Genomic DNA, 23870 nt, shown 5'->3' on the forward strand with positions numbered 1-23870 from the left:
AACACATCAAGTTAAACCTTTAGAAGGGGGGAGCACTGTGTTACAGATCGTGTTATGCAGTGCCCAGACTCTGAAAGTCTGGGAAAAAAAAATAGGGGGAGATACTGTATTGGCTCCCAGCCCTGCTGACGGCCACTCTCCCAGAACTCCCTTCAGCAGTGATCTTTGGGGCTCCTGATAGCTCACTTTTTCCTATAAAGTAGGAAAAGGGTAGAAGGAAACTCACTTGAAAGATCAGTTGCTGTTTGTTTTCTCTTAGTGCTGTACCTTGTTGGCTGGAAGATTTATGATGTGGCTCCCTAGGGTGGGATTTTAAACCAATAGAATCAATATCCAAATTTTGTCATTAGCTTAAAAGCATATTTGAAAATATGCTACAAAATTTGTTCCACCTGCCCTTCCCAAGTGCAGCCTTGCAGCTGAGCACCACAAAATTAGATCAAAGTATGAGAACTCTGAGATGTCTACCAATTCAAATGTTCTGATTTGATCACCTCGATGCCTGTAAACTCCAGCATCCTTGAATTCTTCTTCCTGCCCATTGACAGTGTCTGGAAATCCTCCTGATGGAACAGCCAAAGTCATGGCAGCCTTAGTGGCGCAGCTGCTGGACTGCTCTAGACTGACTGTGTCAGAAAACAGATTCTCTTGGCTTTCTTTCCCAGAGGAAACCATGCGCATGAACTACACATCACATTGCCAAATACCACCCCCTGTGCAAGGAAACTTTCCCTCTGGGAGACAGTGGGTTAATTGGCCTGATAATCATTCTATTTCACTAATCAGTCCCTGTAGAGGGGTTCTGTTTGTTTTATCAGGCCTGTAAATCCTCTACCCAGCATTTGTGGTGATTTATTTAAGAGGTTGATTTTTGATTTTGCTCTCTGGTATTTATTTTAAGCATTTTTTTTTCATAACAAACACAGAATCTGCTAAGATATTTCTCCTAGGAATTTTATTGATTCAGCAGGTCTATTCCCAATGTGAGCCCTTATTTTAGAGAACTCCCTGTATTTGTGGAACGATCTTGCCAAGCCTTACAGACACTCCAAGTCCTTAACAAACAACACAACTTAGTACTTAATATCCTGAGCATGGGGCACGCAGACTTGAGACTAAGGAATGCTCTGAGATATCAATAGATTAAAAACAACACAGCTTAGGATGAACACATTGCCTTTGAGTGGTACCTAACATCATGTGAGTCTAAACCACAAGAGAACTACAGAAACGAAGATCAGCTGTCCTTGTTCAGATTACACACTATATGGTAGAGAGTTGAGACAGTGGTGAAAAAGTGCTGTTAAGTTGATATTGTTCCTCACTTACCTGTCCAGCAGGGAGTCGAAGCAAATGACCGCATTGTCTCGCTCTGCTGCTAACACCAGACACAAACCGTCCATTAAAAGGGAACACTATGGGAAGGAAGAACAGAGCTTTGGGTTGCTATCCACTTAAATAAGTCTGTAAGCCTCACTGATGAGCTGCTGACAGCACAGATAACTGGTTGTGTGCTGTGTGAGGACAGGAAAGACAGAGACAGATTCTTTCAAACTGAAAGATTATTGCGTCTGAACCGTTAGTTAACCCATTCCTATGGCTTGCTATTATTCCTGTTCCCATCCCTTAGAGTGAAAATAAGCAGGTTGCTTAGAGGTGTTAGTCCGTCACTAAGTCTGCTGGAAGCAGGAATATGGAGATAACTGTAAATGTTTGAGATACTGTAGCAGAAACACTCATTACTTGAAGGAGCCCATCTTCCTTCTGGCAAGGGAACACAAATGCTGTAATGTTCACCTTTGGCTCAGCAGTGCCAGACCCTCCTGGAGACATGCCAGCTCTGCCCAGAGTAATTCATCTCTGACAGGAGGAAGCGTTTCCATCGCCAGGAGAGCAGTGCCACTGCTGTGGCTCTCCTTCCCACACGCTGATTCGCTTTGTCCTTCCTAAAGAGGTCTGCACATTCCTGTGCGCAGAGGGATGGCATCCTCAGGGGAACCACAGGAGAAGAAAGTAGTGCTTAGACTAATTGGATGCTAGATGTAATTGCTATTCTGTACAGCTGTACTTCAAAGGGATGCTGTCAGTTTAAAAAATCACAACCTAAAAAGATCTTACCTGCTTTTATTACAGGTAACACCTAAGACTCTCATAAGAACTGAAGGGATAGGAACACAAATGTTTGTATTTTTTTCATAGGAACCACTGTGTGCCTCTAACAGCCCTTTGTTGATCACTACTTCCAGTATAAGTAGTTTTCCTTGTTGTTTACTCTCTGTTCCTAACAGCACTTTCTTGTGCATTCCACCTTACTGCTTTGCTCTAGCAAGGTTCCTGAAATGCTGGGCTTATCCTACATCAAGTACAAAGAGAAAAACAGTTCAGGCACAATGCTGCACTGATGTCAAGTGATGTATTGGCTCACCCCAGAAGCATATCTTGTGCTTACACCCCGTGAGCACTTGCTTAAACTCAATGCTGGACTGCGGCTTGAGTTGTCATCACCAGCAGAATGAGACACAAAATTAAATCTCTGCCCAGAACTCCAGGGCACCATCCAAAAAGTGGAAGGGTTATTTAACATCGTAGAAGAGGATTAATGGGGTGCGATTACAGGAAGGGAAATAGAAAATGCTGTATTCTGTCTTGTTCTTCCAGATAAATACAGCAGAACATACATAATAGCAGCAACTGCTCACTGATAGGTGAATGGAATAAAATGTCTAGTGGGGATGAACCATTCACAGTAAGGATATGTTTGAACATAACAATGTCAAGTTTAGGTGTCAGTGAGCTAATGGAGATAGAGGAACACAAGGTAGGGACGAGCTAGCAAGGCACGCTGCCCAAATTACTTACCAGCATATTAGAGACCAGATTGCAGTGCTCTGCTAATGCTGCTACCAAAACTAGGCTGCCCAGAGCTAGCCCGGACATCTTAGCACAGCACTGCATCAAATGACTCTTCTTCCACAGGGAAAGAAGCAAAACAACTCCAGCTGTTTCATACCTTTGCTGCAACACTGCACTTTGCCCTGCTTAGTATCTCAGAGATGCAATGAGCTTGTGGTGCGTCCAGGACAGTGAGGCGTACTCCAGTCATTGTGAAATCTTTGCCAATAAGCTGATCAAGCAGTTCAACATAAGGTGGGTCTGACCCCCGAAGGATGATCCCAGGCAAGACGAGGCAAGTGGTTTGGCAGAGGTTATCAGACAATGGCCGATCTGATGGGAAAAGATCAAAACACAACAGATGCTTGCTTTATATGTACCCCCGCCAACTGCTAGCCCTCTAAGTAATTCTTCCCTGCCACATACAAGTAACTGGAAGATCAGAGGCACTCAGGCATTGTTATATCATTTGGGATGTTCCCAGATGTGATTGCTCATCCCAAACTGTCAAACTGCTGTATGCCTACGTGTACGTTTCTGGAGATCACAAGACAGCAGTTGTGACCCCATTTCAGGAGTCAGACAAGGACAGCTGCTGGTTTGCTACAGCAGACACTATTCCATTTAATTTCTTCCAAGCAAAGAAATCTGTTAATCCAGCTGCTTTTATAATCCAAAATGTAATTCTCAGCAACATACATAAGATTTAATGTATTTCATATTTTCCCCATGATAAATCCGTCTGTCCATTAGGCAGAGCTTTGTGGTAATTGCAGAAAGGAGGTTTCTTTGTGTGCAAGAGCTACCTCTAGCGTTTAAGATGAAACCGTGAAGTGAATGATGTGTCTGGTTTGCTGGCGGCGCTTACTATATCGTGCCTGACAGTTCAGAGATCACGTGTACTTGCTTTTCCAGGACAGTAGCTCTTTGAAAAACATTTTCTGAGACGCAGACACATCAGGGCTGTACATTAATTTTCTTTTCACTCTGCTTAAACATCTTCAAAGCAAAGAGATTTCCTTATGAAGCAGGAAATTGGGGGCACATATTTTGAGATTTGCTCCCAAGACTGAGCCATACAAAACTTGCAGAATACCCATGCTCTCTCCACAACTAGCTCGCTGTTGTTATTATTGTTAACTTGCAAGCTAGGCTAAAATCAAGAAGTACTTCAGTCACAACAAAACTGCGCTTCAGGCCTGGGCCTTTTCCAGGGTGCAGTTAAGCTGTTGGGGGAAATGCTCTGCTTGTCAGCAATAGCAGCATGGAATAGTTTGGATGGGGAACACCTGCAAGTCTCCTCTCACTGTAGCTTTGCCCTCTGAACAGAGCTTGAGCCAACACATCCCAAAGGAAACACAACAATGTGGTGACATCTCCGCAGCCATCCAGATAAGGTCAGGCAGCTACATGCAGAACAGCCTGGTCACCCCCCCCCCCCAGAAGCTGCTGTTAAATACGCACAGTTGCCAATCTCTTATTTCAGGGCTCATATAACGGCTTGGAAATGTCAGTAATGTTGTGAGACAGGCCTCACCCCTCATCCCAGCTAACATTTAAATCTAAAATGTTTACGTAGCCAATTTCTGATGTATTAGCGTGCAACATGAAAAAAAAAAAAAAGAAGAAAAAAAGGAGCTTGCCTGAGGAGAGCCTTACACATGTGATTTTTGTCATTATCATGAAAAACATGTAGGGCATTGTCCAAGGTCAATATAAGACAATGGAAAGAATTCATTGATAATGACCTTGGGAAATTTCTTCTTCAGAGACCCCCTACACAAAGTGACCTGGTGCCTACCAAGCACCTTTGCTCTCATTAAGGCAAAGGTCTTGACTTACTGCCATCATCCTTGCACTTCTACATGTGCTATCTTGTGAACCTGCTGGTACAGGGCCAAAAGTCTCACATCAGTAAGGGCTTAAGATAGGAAATAAGCATCTGTATATCCACAGCATTTTTATCATGCTCTTCTGCCAGTCCACAAAATGTTGTGGTTTTACTGCTGGGGTTAACTGCAGCAATCAGTTGCAGTGCAGGAACATTTTCTCAGCTGCCCACCCTCCTAATTGCTGGTCACATTGGAACTCAAGCTACAGGAATGAGAATGACCCGATTCCAAACATGTCTGCTCCCCAGTTGAATACCACAGGGATACTTTACCTGGTCACTGCTTGGTTATAAAAGTTTGGGATCGGTCCACAAACATCCATGTGTGAGTTACATCTCCTGACATAAAAGGCACAGCATCACAGCCTGTGTTGTATACATGCAATCAAGTACAATCAGCAGAAAAGACCCAGAGCAACCGTAGGCATCTGAGGGCACTGACAGGCTTGCTGAAGTTGTGCCTTCAGAACAAATTCAGACCAGCACTAACTGGAAGTCATTTTGAGCTGGCAGCTGTTCAGCAGCTAGTGGGAACTGAATGAGATCTCAGTCCAGTTCCCAAGAGATAGATGTCTACACTGCCAAAAGCACTCCCTGCATAAATTGCTACCTATCTATGTACAGAACAAAAGGTCTCACGATTGCCCATCACGATGGCGTCTCGGTCTCTCCTGTGGCAAGCTCTGAATGGGCACACAAACCGCTGTGGCCAAGCTGGTGTTGAAACATATTGTAAAAGTTCAGCAGAAAAAAAGTTCACTGTTTCTTACGCTATCTGTGTTGACAGTGCTTTTTCTTTTGCTGGTGACAAAGTCAGCACTTCTGAACAGCCCTATATTTAAGCCCAGGAAAGCACTGGCAGTGGCAAGACCTGGCAGGTAAACAGTTAAATGGCCGGACTCCACTGGAGCTGCTCTTTGCAGCTCAGTTGTCTCTCCTTTCTGAAAGGACATCAATACCAAATCTTGCTGTCACCAGATGGTTTGTCTTGCTGTCCAATTAATCAATAACAGTCTCAATCTATATCAAGAGTTACGCGTTTCCTTACCAAGATCGCATGGTTGCCCAGAGCCCAATAAATTGAGCCGCTCTCCCGATTCATGTTTTATGATTTTGCGCTGCTTGTTGATTTCCAAACCAACTATGGGGTCACGTTTCAGGTTATAGATCTGCAGGAGGGAAGGGAAGGAGAAAGAGGCAAGTCATGTGAACGTTGTTACCTAATCTGCAAGGATAACTCTTCTTAAGTATTGATTCAGCCAAGCTGTGAAGCTTTTGTTGGTATTGTGTACTCCTATAATTGCCAGCCTAGAAAACACCTGGTTGTCTGGAAATAAAAGAACATTTTGTATGCATTCCTTTTTATTGGGGCTTAACTAAGTACGGCATCTTTTTATCCTTTTAACGGTCTTGTATTATCCAGACACCTCTGTTCCCAACTCTTAACGGCCAGAAGCTCAAAGACTCCAAGACTCAAGGTCTTTAAAAGACGTTTAGATGTAGAGCTTAGGGATATGGTTTAGTGGAGGACTGTTAGTGTTAGGTCAGAGGTTGGACTTGATGATCTTGAGGTCTCTTCCAACCTAGAAATTCCGCAATTCTGTGAGATCCTTACCCAGTGTCACTCCAGTGTGTAGCAGCCCCCTTCTGTCTCTGGCTGAATCAGCACACCCATGTGTCCCAGCACAGTGTAGCCTTGCTATTCCAGACCGAGTCAAAGAGGGAGGACATACACATAGCACTTTGGAGATCTGGCCAGCTACTTGCAGTTCTAGAGCTAACCTCCTTGGATTGACTTGATTGGGTCACCTCTGTGCCATGAGGACATCGGTCAAAAATTTCCAGCCCTTCACTGGGCATAACCCATCATTTCAAACTCTGGTTTTGAGAAGAAACCGGTCAGAGTGGAAACAATATGCAAAACTAGCTGAAAAGGAAAGACTTATTGTTTCATTTTAGCCATTGGCAAATTATGGTGGTTTGAATCAGAGACCAGCATTGACGCCGTGTGAAAGGCCAGATGAGCAGAAGCTGTCCATGCCAGTACTGGCAGGCTTCTCAGCACAACCCACAATACCAGCCAAGAGGCAAGGGTCTGAGTCTTTATGCCTTCCAGTGTAGGCAGACAAAGATGCTGGCACCCAGCAGCTCTTTAAGCTGTGTCAGCACTTTATAGCATGAGATGTCTTACGAGAGACTACTCCACTCTTTCCCATGCCATGGACCAGTACCTCTGGGGGACAGCACCCTTGTCACACACGTGTGGCAGTGCTCCATGCTGTGAGCACGTATGCACTCTGGGAGACACATTCAGCAATTGGTGAGCTATATTATCAGCTGTCCTGCTTCATTCTCAGTTCCTGAACACTACGTGAGAAAACCTGGTAACAATCAGCCTCTGGCCGGCTGTGTCTCAGCAATCACCAGTGATGCTGCTTCCCTATGACCTGCTTCCAAAGTGATGTTGGCTCAGTGTGGGAAGTTTGCTTCTAAAGCATCAGTCCTGAGCCCTCCTGAATTTATAGCACAGGTCACTGAACAAACATATCTGAAAAAGCACTTTTCCACTGAGACTGTCTGGGTCAATACAAAGTTAGCACATTGTGACAGGGACATTCACAGGAGAAGGAAATCTCAGCAGCTGGTGAAACACAGCAAGAACGCATTATCTACAGGGTAAGGGGAAGGAAGTCAAGGGATAGCAGGACCAAAGTCACTGCTCTGACACAATAGGATACTTTTCAGGAAAGGGCAGAATCCTACCTCTTCCTCCTCTAATGTCTGACACTCGGCGCAGCACAGCCCTTCTGGGAAAAACAGCTTCATATCCCGGACAGCTATTTGATAGGATTTGGAGCCTGAGAGATAAATACAATGAGAAGATTCTCTCAGGCCATGAATTAAACATTCTCTGGACTCACACTCATCTTCCTGAGAGATTGATGATGTGCAACTTACTGAAGTAATTGCTTTAAAGGCCAGCTGTTCCGTACAGTAATAGCAAACATTTAAAACCATTATATTTAGAATAGTTTCATTGCCTCCTTGGTATTTTGATTCTACTCTATTATCACGCAGCTTGTTCTACATGTAAACAAGACTCCTTTTTCCTCACAGTGTAGTCAAGGGAAGCATGTTAAGGAGCCAGTGAAACTCTTCAATACCAGCTCTAATCCCCCCATTTTTTTTCTCCCGTGCTTCTGGATCACACCAGGCTACTCTTAGAATCACAGAATGGTTTGGGTTGGAAGCGACCTTAAAGATCATCTGGTTCTAGCCCCCTGCCATGGGCAGGGATACCTCCCAGCAGACCAGGGTGCTCAAAGCTCCATCAAACTTGGCCTCAAACACTTCCAGGGATTGGGCATCAATGACTTCTCTGGGCAGCCTTTCCCAGTGCCTCACTACCCTCATAGTAAATAATTTCTTCCTTAAATCTAATCTAAATCTACCCGTTTTTTAGTTTAAAGCCATTATTCCCTTTCCTATCACTACATTCCCTGACAAAGAGTTCAGTCTTGCTGAATGGGAAGGAGTTACTAGATAGTAAAACAAGTGTGCTTCATAACCATGATGTAAGCCCAAATATGCTGGTGATGTGGGTGTACAACAGGGCAACAGAAAACATTACGGTCCAACAACAGTTGGAGGTCTTTCAGAGGTCTTTTCCAACCTAAATGATCCTGTGATTCTATAATTAGTATGAGATATTACTGATAGCAGTATATTATTCTGTTCACCTGTGGTCACAAAAAGCAGACTGACATTAGAAGAGGTACAAAGAATGAACGCGAGGATCAGAGAAGGAATGGAGAATCATCTGAAGAGTTAAAACTAAAAGACCTTGGGTTGTTAGATCCAACATAACAAAAAGATAAGAAGCCTGATTTCTGATAAATACATCAAGGTGAAAAGGTCAGAGAAGAAAAAGAACTACTTAAAGTACAGGTACTGGCACAAGAACAAATGGATGCAAGCTGTTTATGACTATGTTTAAATTTGAAAATGTAATAAGATTTCCAGGTACCACAGCTGTGAAGTTCTCTAACAGCCATCCAATTGGGTGAATGCTTATGAAAGTGAATTGATGATGGGGCTGCCAGTGATAGCATTAACTCAACTCAGGGGCTTGAGAGGTCCCTCCAGTTTAGCATTTAAATATTATCCTATAAAGCAACACTGTTATAAACCACTACTCAGAATGTTTTGAGATTTGTGGGTGGAAAATGTTTAAGAAGGAAAAGCTATTTCTATGTAACTGGAGTTCAGATAGATTGTCAATGTGCTGGCACAGATCCATCCTCCTGGGATACAAATATACAAAACGCAGATATCTTCTGAAATATTATCATTTTTACAGGCTACATGTTGCAAAAATTCTGCCTTGCTGCTCCTAGATCACTCAGCCCTGTGTGGAACTTCATAACTCTAGGTATTGTATAGCTGGAGTCCTTAATGCAGTAGTTTACAATCCTGAGACTGTGTAAGTAACCAGTGCATAAGTCACGCCATATTCTTTATGTACCTCTATGTCAAATCTTTCTTGTTTAAATCATTGATGCCGTTACAAAAAGGACACAAATGCTTTCAAAGCAGAATAGCAATGTTTTGCTCTCATTCTGCTCAAGGTGTAAGATTGTATAGAATGCACACACAGAGCTCCTTGGGTTCAAAAAAAAGCACTACGCAGTGACTTCATAAGGCCTGGAGGAGATGGGAGGAATGCAGGTTTACCTCTGCAGCAGAGCCTCAGAGCACTAAAACTGTACTACTTGGTTTGACTGTATCACTGGAAGCTGGTCTTCATCTTACTTAATTTCCCTAGTCACTTCCAAAGGAAATACTGAGGGTTTGTTCCATTTCAGCAAGATGGCATTGGTTAGAGATCTTCCTCAGCTGGAGCAAAACTGAGGAAACTTGGTATTCCCTCCTAGGAAAGCAGTATTTTCTACAGTCCCCCAGATGATCACTTGTGCAACGACTAAACTCTTCCTGCTTAACTTGTAGGCAAATGTTTCTCCCTTTTTGAAGGATAAACTCTTGGAGGTGCAAGGGGTTAAGAACACACCTTTCCTTAGGGACAGACTCCTCCTTAGCATAGCAGCTGGATCAAATTCCTGAATTTGAGTTGCTGTGTACATAAACTACAGCTGCAACAATTTTCCTTGAATGTGTGCAATTACAGCTTTGTGAGCCATCCGTATAGCTGGCTCTAATACACTAATACACAATCTGGTCTCAGCAGGCAGGTGCTGGCCAGCTAGTTCAGCTCTGTGCCCAGCCCAGCCTTGGGAGGAAGCAGAGATCCGAAGGGAATCCCGAAGCAGACATCTGAGGGTTTCTCTAACACACAGCTCTCTTGCTAACAGAGTAAAGTAACAGAGTTAAGCTAGGCAAGCTCTAAGTGTAGCATGGGTACATTAAGTTTGGATATATATTACCCATGACTGATGAGTTCTCATTCTCAAGGCAACATGGAAAGGCAATCCATTAATCTTATGAGCAAAAGAAGCAGGGGCTGATAACGGAAAAGTACTGGCTGAAGAGCTCTGACCATTTCTTGTGTAGGTAGACCCTGCTCTCCTGTCACTCCTACAAATGAGATCCTGTAAGTAATTACGGTAAGAGATCTCTCTTGATTTATCTTAGTCCTAAGGATTATGATCATATCTGACAAAATGACATTCTAAATCAAGGGGTCGATTCTCTTCCCCAAGCCGTATGTGGTGGATATATTGGTGGTTGGGGGACAGTTAGACCAGATGATCTTGGAGGTCTTTTCCAACCTTAACGATTCTATGATACTTTTTTCACTACCAGTTCTCCTCTTTGATATGGTCAAAACGAGGGAGTGATCTGACAGTACAGAATACAATAAAAAGAGCCAATTAATCCAATGGATCTTGACAGGAACCTGAAAGCATACAGTCCCTGCTAGCTCACCTGTGTTTATGTTTATTGATTTTACTATTAATATACTCCTTTAACTACATACAGCACAAAGAGCACCACACTGAGAAAAGCAAACTACTCATGGGCAGTCAACTAATGATTCCTTAGGAATTTTTAAATTACATCCTTCCCCCTCCCCCCTTGGGAAGTTTCCCCTTCCCCCTCTCCTACAATACCCTTAGTTCTTCCTAGTTCTCTCTCTGGCAATACATCCCATTTTCCCACCCTTCACCCATACTCTCAGCTATCTTCTATCTCACCCACCCAAAATATACACTGCAACATCCTAGCTCCCCCTCCCCTTTCTTCCACCTGCTGCTGGCAGATGAAACTGTGGCTGGTTCAGCACACTGAGGATGCTGACTAGCTTGCATGCCTCTGCTGATGTGCCAGCTGGCAAGAGTGTCCCTTGGAAAACAGCTGAGTTTACCTGCTTTCCTCATTGGGAGCAATTTTTGATCACCTCTTTCTACCCAGTCATTAATGTTTTGAGACGCTAGAGGAGCTCACTGTCCTGAAGACTTTAAACCCTCTGTGAAATCTGGTTGCAATTGGCCAATGGCTTACATGGTTATCAGGAGGGGACTCACAAGCAGAAAGAAGACAGATGGGTTCTTGGGGATAATTACAAAATGGCCAAGCAGTGAAGAGATCAAAGGAAATCTCTTCTGAAGGAAGACAGATCTGGGGCTGTTCTGAGAAGATGACTTTTTGATATATCTTCTGGGAGAATATTTCATAGCTTGAGACATACTCAGCTCTGCCACCAAGAAAACAATGAAAGCTTTCTAGGGAATAATGGCCTGCCTGCTAAGGCCAGATCTGTAGTGATGATGCAGGAGGGAAACAGTACATAACGTTTTTTCTATTTGCACATCTGAGCCTTCAGACTTTTCTTTTACAAAAACCTACCATAAAATCCATTTTGGACTGTGCTGATGCCATACTGAGCCCTCCAGAGGAATGGATCTAATGCTTGGGCCACTTTAGGATCCTCCGGCCCCAGTAAATCTATCAGCTTCTTCACAGCATTTGGTCTTTGAAGACAAAGCACGAGAGAAGTGCCTGAGGTAAGGTAGGTACAATGAGCTTCTAAAACAGCAGGATCCTGAAAAGAAATAATGGAGAGGGAACAGATTATAATAAACAGTGCAGGTGAGTCCTGGATACATCCCAGCTTTTCCTTTGGCTATAACCATCTCTGTTTGAAGCAAACAGATCTGCCGTTATTCTTTGCTTTCTCTCCTCTTTGCAACGTGCATGCTAGCAGCCTCTGCCAGCAGAGCTTCCAGAGCATATACCACAGTCACCGAGCTGGCATCTGCTGTGACAATCACCTGGTAATAGTAGGTCTAGTTCCCATCCTGAGTACACATGGAGCTAAACAAAGTTAAATACTGAGCTTGTCTTGTAGCTGTAAGCAGCTCATGATTTTAGTCCTCAGGTTCACGGATCAGCCAATGGCAGTTCTTACACATACAAACTGCTTTTGCATTAATTTCTTAAAATTCTTTAGTAAGAAAGAAAACAAAATTGTGTTTCTAAAAGAAAGAAAAGCCTTGTGCTGTGACTTGTTCTGGTGATCTGCACATGCTAGGCTGGAGGTGGAGTTCATTTTTAGTGGGTAAATACGAATATAAACTGCTACTCTGCAGTTTAGTTGCGCACTACCGAACCGTTGATTTGTGAAATACCCTTTTCACAGTACCTTCAGCATGACGTTCAGGTAGGGAAGCAACACACGTGAGCAATATCATGGAGGTCATAAACGTTCTGGGATAAGGAGCCATGTTTAGTTCTGCTTATATAGGATGCTAGACTACAAATACCAGAACTCTTCTTTGATTTCACAAAAAGGACCCCCCAGCCCCAACACACACCCCCTGCTGCTACAGCCCAGCCTCTCCTAGAGGGTGGTACAATTTCATGCACTCGTCAGAATCTGGACCACAAAAACAGTGAGCTTAAAACGAGGATGCTCAGGACAGGGCACTAGGCTGAAAGAAAACAGCTTGCCCTCCTGGCTTTGCCACTGATGTACTGTGTGCTCCACGACAATTTTCTCTACCTTTGTTTCTTTTACACATGTTGCCAGTTCACCCTGAGCAGAGATATTTGTTACACAGCTGTGCAGGTCACAGCACCCTGGGATCTTTCTTCAACTCAGGATGAGTGGTAAAAACAACTAGCAGCCACTGCACCAGCAACCAGAGACCAATTTGTTGGCCAGAGACAGACATAATGAGTGAGAAACCCAGGGAAAGGTTGCAAGCGCCTGGGGCAGAAGGTGGCTGAGCAGCAGAGCCGTCAAGGCCAAGCTGACTATTTTCATTAAGCAAAACCTTGGAAACCCAAGCTTGTTGCAGATATTTCCACTGAGTGCGAGGTCAGGGTGTCCACAGCAGCTGCAAGCTGCCTCTTCCTGCTCCCTTCATCTTAAAAAAGTGGCAGAAGCACACGGGTCTGCCTCCCTGCCCTCCAAATGGCAAAGTGCAGCAACACCAGCGCTGCCGAGCAGCTCCAGGGCACTGCTGTGTGCTCTTTACAGCTTACAGACAACATTTTCAGCTTGCTGGCTGAATCAAGCTATGGTTACTTGCTTTTTTTTCCCCAATTTTTAAAGAAATTAAAACATAGAGGGAAAAACTCTTGCTTGATTCAACTGAATAACATCATTCAGCCCCCTAAAGATTTTCATTCCTCTCTTTTTTAATCTTTTGAAAGCACCAGAGAATGACAGTTCTCTAGATAAAGCATTTCCGAAGGAAAATCCTATCATTTCATTTAAAAAAATGAAGATAAAATACTTCAAGGCCTCTTTTGTTTTTCTATCATAGGAACCCATTCACTGACTTTGACCCAAATCTTCTCACACTCACATTCCTCCTAAACTATATTTCTAAGCAGGCTACAAATTGAAAATCACTGGCTCAATCCTGGTATTTGAAAATGCAAAATGATCCATGAGACAGACCCATTCTTAAGCTGGTTAGTCAGATAAGAGATTTGATACAAGTTGTGATATTTGGCAGGCCACCCATCCCATGGAAATAAAGGGCAAAGGAAACTCTGGGATGGCAGTCACATTGCATGACTGCACATGAGAAACATACGGGGAAGTTTCACAGGCTGTGTTGTGATTAGAATGTTCTGTTTAGATTAGGATAAAGAGTTTCAGCATGTCATAGCATACTGCAAAATTCTGACATTAATTCAGTTCTGTATAATACAAAATAAGCCCTTTTTGCTTGAAAACTTTTGATAGTTTAAAAAATATGCACATAATCCACTTTTCCAAGTAGTCATCAAGACTTCTCCTTGGGAGATGAAAAACAATGATGACGTCTCCATGAAAACTTTCAAAAGCTCTGGACAAAACATATCAACATTCATTTGACTCCATGTCAGACACATCTGCAAAAGAAAATGTTCAAAGACAGTTTCTGTTAAACAGAACATAAAAAAATGAAATTGTTTTGTTCCAGAGCTTCTGAACAGTGCTTTTAGATTTATGTAACAAAAGCCTTTTGTTTCTGTATCCTGTCTTATGAGCAGGCTTGGGGTTAAAGACTGTGTTGTTTCTAACCGCTAGCAATGGTGTCAGTGAGTCAAGGTGACTTTTTTCCTTCTTATACATCCTTGTATCCGGTCTAGACCCTTCCAGGCAAATGATGCTTTTATTTACATCCTGCCTCTGCACTGTCTTCAAACCGTGTCCTTGCTGATACCCGAGCAGCTGCAGCGAGATTGCACATGTGCAGCTGACTCGAATTCAGTGAGCAATTTTGTTGATGCACACAGAGAGGAAGTTCCAGCTGTGTGCTGGCTCTGGAGGACTAACGGGATTAAAACACAGCAAAACTGTCCTTCTGCCTCTGCTGTTAGACTCACAAGACAGGACTGGAGGGAAGCAGTCAAGTTATTGAGTCCAGTGACCTGCTGCCACTGGCAACCGTATCAGGTAAATTCCTGAAAGATTGATCAGCTTCCATTGTAAAATCAGGCTCTCTCTCTAGCAGCTACAACTGTGAGTCTCTGCAGTTCTGGATCCTGGATAAGTGCAGACAGGAAAACCAATCAAAACAGGCAGAACTCCCTCTGGGAGCAGTTCCTTCTCACAATTTCAACACTATTAGTGCCATGGTAAGAGCTGAGAAGACAGTGTCAGCTCTGTTTAGCTGACCTTTGCTTTTATTATTATTATTAGCCTTCAGGTAAAGAGCATTATTGTGATTAGACAATCTCAGCAAACAGCGAACCACCCCATCCACCCCATTATTTATCATAGCCCAATGGCCAAAAGCTACTAAGAAGCTGACTGCTAGTATTTAAGTTGAAAAAGCAATCATGTTGCTGAAAGCATGTTGCTGAGGATATTCATAAATGTGCATGTAAATAACACATTTGAAAGAGGAAGGAGATGCTAGGTATTGCTACCAGTGACTAAACCCCAGATTTGATACAAAGTACTATGGACATAAACGAAACTGGCACATGGCACAGCACATGGGAGTTTCTAGAGATTATTTTAGAGATGGATTTTGGATCAGAATCTGGGTGAGGAAGAGACAGAAAGCCTGGAACAGAACTTCTAGAAGGGCTTGACACTGGCTCCAAGCTCTTCAACAGGAGATGCTAAATCTCAGCGATCTGCCTCCAAGTTAAGAGCCTCTTTTTAAAAACAGCCTTGTATCCTGTTGTCCCCTATGCTGAGAGACAGATCTACAACGAACATTGCTCTGATTCAATTGCTTATATGAAATTCAGCTGTGAAAAATAATTCTGCCCTCACCAGCTGCCATTGTAACAATTACAAGCCAGATTTTCAAAATAATCCAGTCCCTGAAGCATGCTGAAGCTTTCTGAAAATCTTACCTGTTTGTCTTGGGAGCCCAAACCATTTTAGTCCACATGACTAAAAGATTTTTGGACATGTTCTAAAATGAGGAGGAGCCCCTGTACAATAGCAAACATTTCCTACTGCCCATTGCCCATTGCCAAAGGCAGTCTATTATCACTGCTTTCTCACTTTCAGAACATGCTTTTTTCCATGAACAAAACCCCAGTACTCTGTAATTTTTAAGCTCATTAGTCACCAGCTCTTCAAGGAAACTAAATCAATGCTCAACAGCTGCTCCAGTGTGTTAGAGAACTCTTAAAAACAAGAGAAAATTTTCATGAAATAACTTCTTTTCAAATTTACCCTAATATCTACATTACTTCCCAAGGTAGGCATTTCGATTTTTTTTAAACGTCTTTTGTTTCAGATGATCAACTAAATATTATTGTGTTTCATCACGTGATTAAAAACTTTATTGGAAAGTACTTCCCCAGCAACTCTAATAGGCACTATACTCCTCTTATCAAAGATCTGCAAATATTTAAGTATCAGATGCTTTTGCCTGATTCCTTTGCTATTATGCAGAAAATATTATTTTTTTGCTGATAGATGGTTATGTTAGAACACTGTCCTGTGATATTTCCCATCTTCTTCTGGAAGACTATTATGAATTCAACTTAAGAGTAATATCCACTAAAAAGTCTTGTTCTCTGTAAAAGTTAATTGGTTGAGTATCTTCAGGAAAGCAATCAAATAATATTTTTTTAAAGAACAACAAAAAAAACCTCCTCATTTCCTGATTTTCACAATACCTTTACGCTCAGCTATCATCTCAGAATATTTCAGGTTGGGCAAAAAATGAATTTCTAATGCTATAAAAGAGCAGAAACAAACCTATTTTCAGCTAACAAAAACCTTTAACGCCCCAAGGTTTAAAAAGCCTCTTTATTGTCTGTTAGACAGTAGAATTGACAGCAAAATAATTTTCTCTCTTTGCAGGTCATTTTTATAGACTCTTGCACACATGCTTCTGGAACAGAAACTCAACTGTAGATGTAATGTAATGCCATACTGTCACTGGGCTCTGGAGGTATATATATTCTCTGGCAGTGCAAGGAAATGTTCTCCAGCTCCATGGTTGGAGCTGGATGGAAAACCAGGCACACGGGCAGGGAGGGCAGTACACTTCTTGAGGTGCCCTACCTGGATTGATTGTAGGGGAATAAACAGGGGACACCTGCTTTGCAGTTAAGAGTCAGCATTGTAAATTAGCAATTAAACAAATTCTTGGGAGGTCTGTATCACCCATGTCCTCTGAACTTTTGTTTTAGAGAAACTAGGTCTGCTTCTTTATGGCATACGATAAAAGAAACTGTCAGCCTGTCAGCTTGCTTTGTGCATGGTATTGTACAGATATGATTGTTCTATATAGCTCACTTCTAACAATAACTAAGAAATCCCGGATGGGAGTTTTTGCTCTTTCAGGAATGGATTACTCACTAGCTCACATCTTTTCCCATTCTAAACCTAAGCATAGCTGTAGATCTGCCAGTTTCGTAACAAACCTGCTTCACTTCAGAAGAAAGGAGTCCTAAGGCAATGTCTGGTTCCAGGTGTACATGTTTCATCGCAACCACAGTGAATTTTTCTAGGCCTATTTTTTGGAGGATCCTTGCAAGACGATGGCTCCAGGCACCAGGTTTGATCAGCAGCACTGTGCAAAGGATCTGAGCTCCTGTAACAAAGCACACTAGTCAAACCCAAAGCTGCTCTTAAAAACAGAGGCAAAGCATACAGCAATATTTGTTTACTAGCCAGGACAGATATCTCTAGAAGAGGGTTATCTAAAAGTTGGCATGAAGTTCATAGAGATTTGAACCAAGCAAGTCCATAAAAAAGCTGTGTACATATATTTATCTAAAGAAAAAAAAAAAAAAAAAAAAAAAAAAAAGCTAGCTGTAACAGTTTGGGCTTGTAGATTTTTTTTTTTTTTTTTTCTCCAGGAAATCTGCCATATCTACAAGTCCAAAAGGTTTATCTGGCAGGTCTGTAGAATGAGACTCCATCCTTTGTATTATATCTGAATGTTTTGAGCAGGATAAAATATTTCCTTTTACATTTTTCATGTGAATTGTAGTGATTATGTGATAAAATCCTTCAGGCACCTATTAAATTCTTATTCCTCATAGTTTATCTCTCAGAGCTCTGTATCTCTCTGTTAGAGCTACGTTTCAAAGAGGCACTAACAAGTATGACAGGTTCCAATTAACGTTATAAGCCTTATTATGAATAGGATTGTGTTTACTAAAATTGAGATTTCAGCAAAAAGTTTTTGCTTCTGACAGTATTTCCCCAGCAGGACTGCCAGCCAGGTGTAGCACACAGTGTGCTACGACAAACAGAACAAAACGGACCAAGATAGTTTTGCTATCTGACAATACAAAATGTCTTAAAAGGCAGAAAATTCATAAATTACATTTTTAAATGACAGCATTTTCAAATTATTAGTTCTACTAATCTAAAGCACTGTCTAAAATCTAAAGCTTTGTATTAATGGGACTGTAGTTAAGATTTTATCCTAATAACACCCCTTGAAGATTTATTAGCAACTGTAGTGTCGGAAGCAGTCAGCTAGGACCCATTAACTGCTGGTGCCCAACCATGTCAATTAGCATGAAGCATGAGGTAACAGTACTGCAGGCTGTTCAAATTGATCCATGATTATCTGTTTGTGTACATAAAATGTCATTTTATATTTCCTATACACCCCATTCCTAATTATACAGATGTCGATGCAACGAAGCATCAACCATGCTGCATATAATGTGATGCATACTGTTATTTTCAGTTGGCAAGAGGCATGTTGCTGATTCAGTGACAGAGAAATATGGGATCAAAAATAAAAGGCAGGAATGCTGCCCCCATTTGATATGGAAACTTAACCCTTCTCCTGCACCAAGCCCTCATATTAAGGAACTGCTGCTTTTTTGCACATATTTCTTGAACAAGAAGGTTTAAATGCCATAGCAACAGCCTGCAAGTGCAGAAGGAAGCCGTTCGGATCCACTCAGCTGCTCTCACACAGAACGGCAATCTCAACTGCATACGGTTACATAAACCTTCATTGTCCTCAAGACGTTTTACTCACCATCTGCTATGTTTCTGGGCAAACATTCTCATTCTTGTGGTGTGTGAATCACTACATGCTGCATAATTATGTACTTTAGACACTTCAGGAGGGGATTTATCTTCTCTCACTTTACCTTCTTGGTCTGGTCAAAGGCAAGTGTCTAAACCAGGTGGGACACGTTGTCACCTAGAGTTGGTTTTCTCTCCCTGGTGACTGTTAAGCGACAACATTTGATAACATACTGCTGTTTATCAACGGAACAGTCTCTGTTGATCATGAATTACCATGAAGGCCTGTTTGGCAGCCCTCAGACATGCCTGATTTCATCAGTTCTGGCTGTTCAGTGGCCTTTCGGGGTTTGCCCAAGTTTCCTGTCTTTTGTTATGTTTTTCAGCACCGTGATATTTTTAGATCCTTTCCTATGGCCCATGATTGGGCCACCCTCCTCCCCTAATTATTTATATGGGTTTTGATTTCATAGTGTAACAGAACCACAGCACTGGATCTCTTTTATATACTATTTATATACATAAGACACAAGCATGTTAAAATAAGTGTAAACTCAAGACAAGCAGATATCAGATTTCCTGACATGTTTAGAAAAGCGAATGTATATCACTGCCAGTATTCAAGGCTAAGAAAAAATAAAATCTTTTCACTTATTTTTTGCTGGTACACCTACACGAGCTAGGTCCACAAAGGCCTTATTAAGCCACATTTTCCAATTTGTTCTTCTCTCACCTGTTTGCAAGTAGGTAAACAGTGATTCTTCACGGCATCTCTGGCTCTTTTCTGCTAAATGAAATAAGCAGATAGATCTGATTAATAAGTATGTATGTTCTGGGACAGTAATTTGAGAATAGTGCCACCTCCTCTGCATAATGCAACCAACACTGCTATGACATACATTTTAAAATGCAACCCTGGCACATGCATGGCTTGATTTCAGACATGGTTGGGAATTCAGTTGTACTGGGACACCCTGGGAGATGTAGTACTTTTCACTTCTCCAGACAGCCCAATAGCATATACTGAAAAAGACCACAAATACTAAATTATGTTGATTTTCAGTTATATTTTCTGCGTGGGTTCTTTCTTAGTCACCATTTCAGGGAGCAGCTAAAACAGTTTTAAACCAACTTCATGCTGCCAGTATTTCACAGTCGAGTTGGAAGCTGCCATGAAACTCAGACCTGTTTCTCCTTCCCTCCTTCCCTGCCCCGGAAGCAAAGAAGGGCTGAGTATTCTGACTACACACCTAGGCAGCACTGATCTGTGGTTCAGTCCTCTCCCCAGCTCTGCTGATGAAACCTCAGTGACATTCCCCAAACAGCCAGGAATGGTTAGCTTCAGTGGTTCCTCATAAAAGCAAGGCAGTGCAAAAGGAGCCTGGTATGAGTAAGTTAGGTCTTCCAACAAAAGTCCATATAAAAATGTTTTTCCTTCAGTTTAATGTAAAACCTGCAGTGACCCAGAGAGGTGAGGAAAATTTACAACACCTCAAGGCATGTGTGAATTGAGAAGTTAGCTAGGACGAGGGTGCAATGAGGAGAGACTTGCAGACTGATAAAGGACTTCCTTTTCCAGTGATCTTCATTGGCAAGTTTAACCAAAGAGACATACAAGGTAAATAGCAGAAAACTAAAATCTGCCTGTCAAAACAAAATCATCATTTTTCACTGTCATCAATATTTATTACTGTCTGAAGTCCATGCATTTCTATTTCCCAGAGCAACATATCTGGTAGGTTATCTAGCTGAAATGTTTTTGTTTTTAATTTTAATGAGATTTTTTTTCCCTTTCCAAATGTATTTCTCTTATTTTGCTGTAAATAATAAGAATGAACATATAAGGTGAAACCACCTCCTTGCCTCATAGCTCCCATCCTCAAAACGCCACTTTTTTTCCTTTAGTATTAGGGTCAGCTGAAAACTTCTAGCATCTGTGAAGTGCCTAGTGACGTGCATGGCAATGTAATGCAATGAGCAGAGCCCCTGGCTGGGACTTGGGAAATGAGCATTCTGCTCTGATCTCTGTCACTCGCTTATTGGGAAACAGTGACCAACACATTTCACCTCTCTAGGCTCCAATTACCATTGCTGTAAAATGACGAAATGCATATTCTTCAAGACCTACAGCTGAGAAGTACTACTAAAGAGCTGGGATTAATTACTCTTCTAGCCTACATTCCACAGCAGCATGAGACAGGTTGTCCAGGCATGCAGAGAAGAATTGTGCAGAATAAAGGCAATAATACCACCTTCCCCCAGTACCAAGTAGACTTATCAGACCTTTTCTTCTTAATTGCCCAGGATTACAATGTCTAACAATGGGTTTACTACTCCCATTTTGATGACTCCAACGTAGAGGATGTAGAGTTATTTTTTCTTGAATCTATTTTAAGAGTAAAAAAATATTTTTATTCAAGAAGCAATTGGTGCATACTTTTAATCTTACCTTCAGCCCTGGATTTTTTTCTAGGTGGTGGCAGGTATTTTGTAGCAGGGCGGTACTCTGCATCTGTAAAAGGAAGGAAATGTGCTTTTACAGATTCACAGATGGAGAACCTTCACTGGGGAGGCAGGGGTTGAGGAAGGTAATTTTATTTAACAGGGCAAATGAGAGCTGAAGAGCTGTTCCATAGAATGAAGACCCTTCCACTCCTCCAACAACAGGAGGAAAAATGTAATGACCTTATAAAAGAGAGAGTGGAGGATGCTGAAGTCACAGTTAAAAGATGTGTTTGTGCTCCTTTGTTACCAACAATGGCTTAGGTGAGAAAAGCTGACACTGCGATTACAACCTCCCTCAACAAACTGATTTCAGTTCTGCCTGTTATCCTGCCTTCTGGTCTCAAGATAACCCCAACAAAGGACAGCAATACATGCAATCTTGCAGTTTCATGCAGTAATTTGGGATGTCTGCTGACTTGTTTTTTGAAGACCTCTTTTTCTTTTCTTGCTCTCCAAATTCACATAAAACACTCACATAGATCACTGTCAGACCTAACTTGTGAGACTAAAATGAGTATCTTTTTCCTGACACCACCACGTTTTCTTCTTTCTATTCAGTAAAGCCAGTTTGTTATTCTGCGCTACATAAGCACAGCATGTTTGAAACAAGCATCTAACTTGGTGTTGACAACAAAGAACCTTTCTTCCCCATGAAAGGATAGGGGAAGAGTTAAAACTACAAAGCATGAATGCACGTATGGAACTCCACCACTCCTTCTTTTGATACAGAGTGTTTCCACTATCCTGATTTATCTATGTGCCTGAACAATCAGAAATCATCAGGCTTGGAACTATTTATCTTTAGGTGTAAGGAGTCAGGCTTCCCCAAGAGCTTAGGTGACATGCTATGCTTCACATTACAAGAAAACAGTGGGAGCTCATACTGTGGCGGTCCAGAGCATCCAAAATGAGTAACACCTCAGTCCACACAATGATTTAATTTAAAGAGGTGTGGCTATACATTCCTTGCTGCAGGAAGAAACTAGCAGGTTTGCTATGCTGACAGATCAATGCAAGCATATATCATTGAAGTCTGAGAAGTTTTGACAACAAAGGCCTCCATTCCTCATGAACTGTTCATCCTGCTCCAGGATGAAAAGAAATTCTCAAGAAAAACTGTTCTCTTCATCTCTTGCAGATTAGGTAGTACCTTCACCTCCCTGAGTATAGGACAAGCTCAGGGCAGGACAGATCTTGGCCTCCATTTTCCAGTTGCTCTTTCATACAGAGGCAAAGTGCATAGAATATTATTTACTGGTCCTGCTAATTGTTGTAATATCTAGTTAGTATTAATGAAGTACCCTGAGATCTTCAGAAGGGGAACCAGGCCACACATAGCCACAATAAATAGGCCAACTTGTAGATGACCTCAACTGGCTCCTGGTAATTTCATATCACTGATCATTCAGCCAGCTGAAGAACTTAATCCCAGATTATTAAGTTTTTCCGTGCCATAGCAAAACAGGTAGAAATGGATTCCTTTATCCAAGTGCAATGAATTCCCAAACACCCCATACCCGAGAACATTGTAAATGGTAAAATATGGCTTACTAGTTACAAAATCCTTCTCTGTGAAGAAGAGGACGGCTTGTCTGAACGTCATCTCTGGGGTCAAGGCCATTACTCTCTGTAGAGCACTCCCACTTTTGCTTAGCTCCTCCCTGTGCTGTGTTAATAGTTCCAGTGTGTCTGCAAGAACTTCGAAGGCATTGATCCGCCGTAATGCACACACAAGGACTGGGTTTGACATGAGTCTATCAAGGCTTCTTTGCCAGGAAGTATCTCCAACCTCAAAAGGGGTTATTTCTTTTGCCTGACATCGAGTGAGATAGGGCAACCATTTGAGACCTAGAAGTTCGAATCCTGAATCAGGTCCTTCTGCAAGTGAAAGGAAATACATTTAGTATCAACTGACAGCATGTGTTTCCTAGAAACTACGTTTTATACTGGAGAGAAGTGTTCTAAATTATGATTATTTTTTAACTAGACTAAAGTTCTAAAGTTGCTTTGACTTCAGTCCTGGTTGCATCCAAAATGGACTGTAACGCAGATATAGAAATATACTGGGGAAAAAAACACAAGATACAAATACTAGAAAATTACATTACAGTGAAAACAATAAATGGCCTATCTGGGAAATCAACAGGGAGCCAGAGAGAATAACTGCCATGATTTGATTAGAGAACACAGCAAATGGAGAGGAGTTGAAAGGGAAATACCGAGAATAGACTGATAGCTAAGTGCTTTGACACAACATAATCCATAATTATAGATCCTTTACCACCTCTTATAACATTCCATTTTAAGCTATATTCATTACCATAATAAGCTACAATTTAATGTTGACTTGTCTCTAAAGTAATTTAAAAATTATTTGTAAAGTAGTCTTACTTCCAATGTAACAAGATGTTTGGGGCTCAGTCCATGACTGCATGTTGCTGGAAGTTTCTGTTAGCTAGAATCTTCTCTTTGCCTACCATGGTACAGATCTCACTCCATACCATTGTTTCAAGAGAGTAGGATACATCAGAATAAGACAGGATGCCAGACTTCTGCCCTTTGTTAGTATAGTGCCTGTATTATTGAACTCCAATAAAATCTGCATCATGAAATTACATAAAATCATCCTGCTCAGCACTTGACAGCACTCTT

General features: G+C 41.8%; 1 protein-coding gene across 8 annotated transcripts in view; it reads right to left on the reverse strand.

Moving 5' to 3' along the window:
• Positions 1-23870, reverse strand: part of DNAAF8 (dynein axonemal assembly factor 8) — a 103761-nt gene that overhangs the window by 13744 nt on the left and 66147 nt on the right. For 6 of the 8 annotated variants that reach the window (XM_072023718.1, XM_072023717.1, XM_038186869.2 and 3 more), the window contains 9 exons: positions 22770-23096; positions 21163-21225; positions 19447-19500; positions 17141-17310; positions 11648-11843; positions 7547-7641; positions 5832-5952; positions 3011-3225; positions 1330-1415 (listed from right to left, as the gene is read on the reverse strand). In XM_072023718.1, the coding sequence (XP_071879819.1) occupies positions 1330-1415; positions 3011-3225; positions 5832-5952; positions 7547-7641; positions 11648-11843; positions 17141-17310; positions 19447-19500; positions 21163-21225; positions 22770-23096 (1327 nt within the window). The remainder of the gene's footprint in view (positions 1-1329; positions 1416-3010; positions 3226-5831; positions 5953-7546; positions 7642-11647; positions 11844-17140; positions 17311-19446; positions 19501-21162; positions 21226-22769; positions 23097-23870) is intronic. The other 2 variants (XM_038186867.2, XR_011803498.1) reach the window with 2 other exon arrangements.

This window comes from Anas platyrhynchos, chromosome 15 (genome assembly GCF_047663525.1).
Source record: "Anas platyrhynchos isolate ZD024472 breed Pekin duck chromosome 15, IASCAAS_PekinDuck_T2T, whole genome shotgun sequence".
Taxonomy (NCBI): Eukaryota; Metazoa; Chordata; class Aves; order Anseriformes; family Anatidae; genus Anas; species Anas platyrhynchos.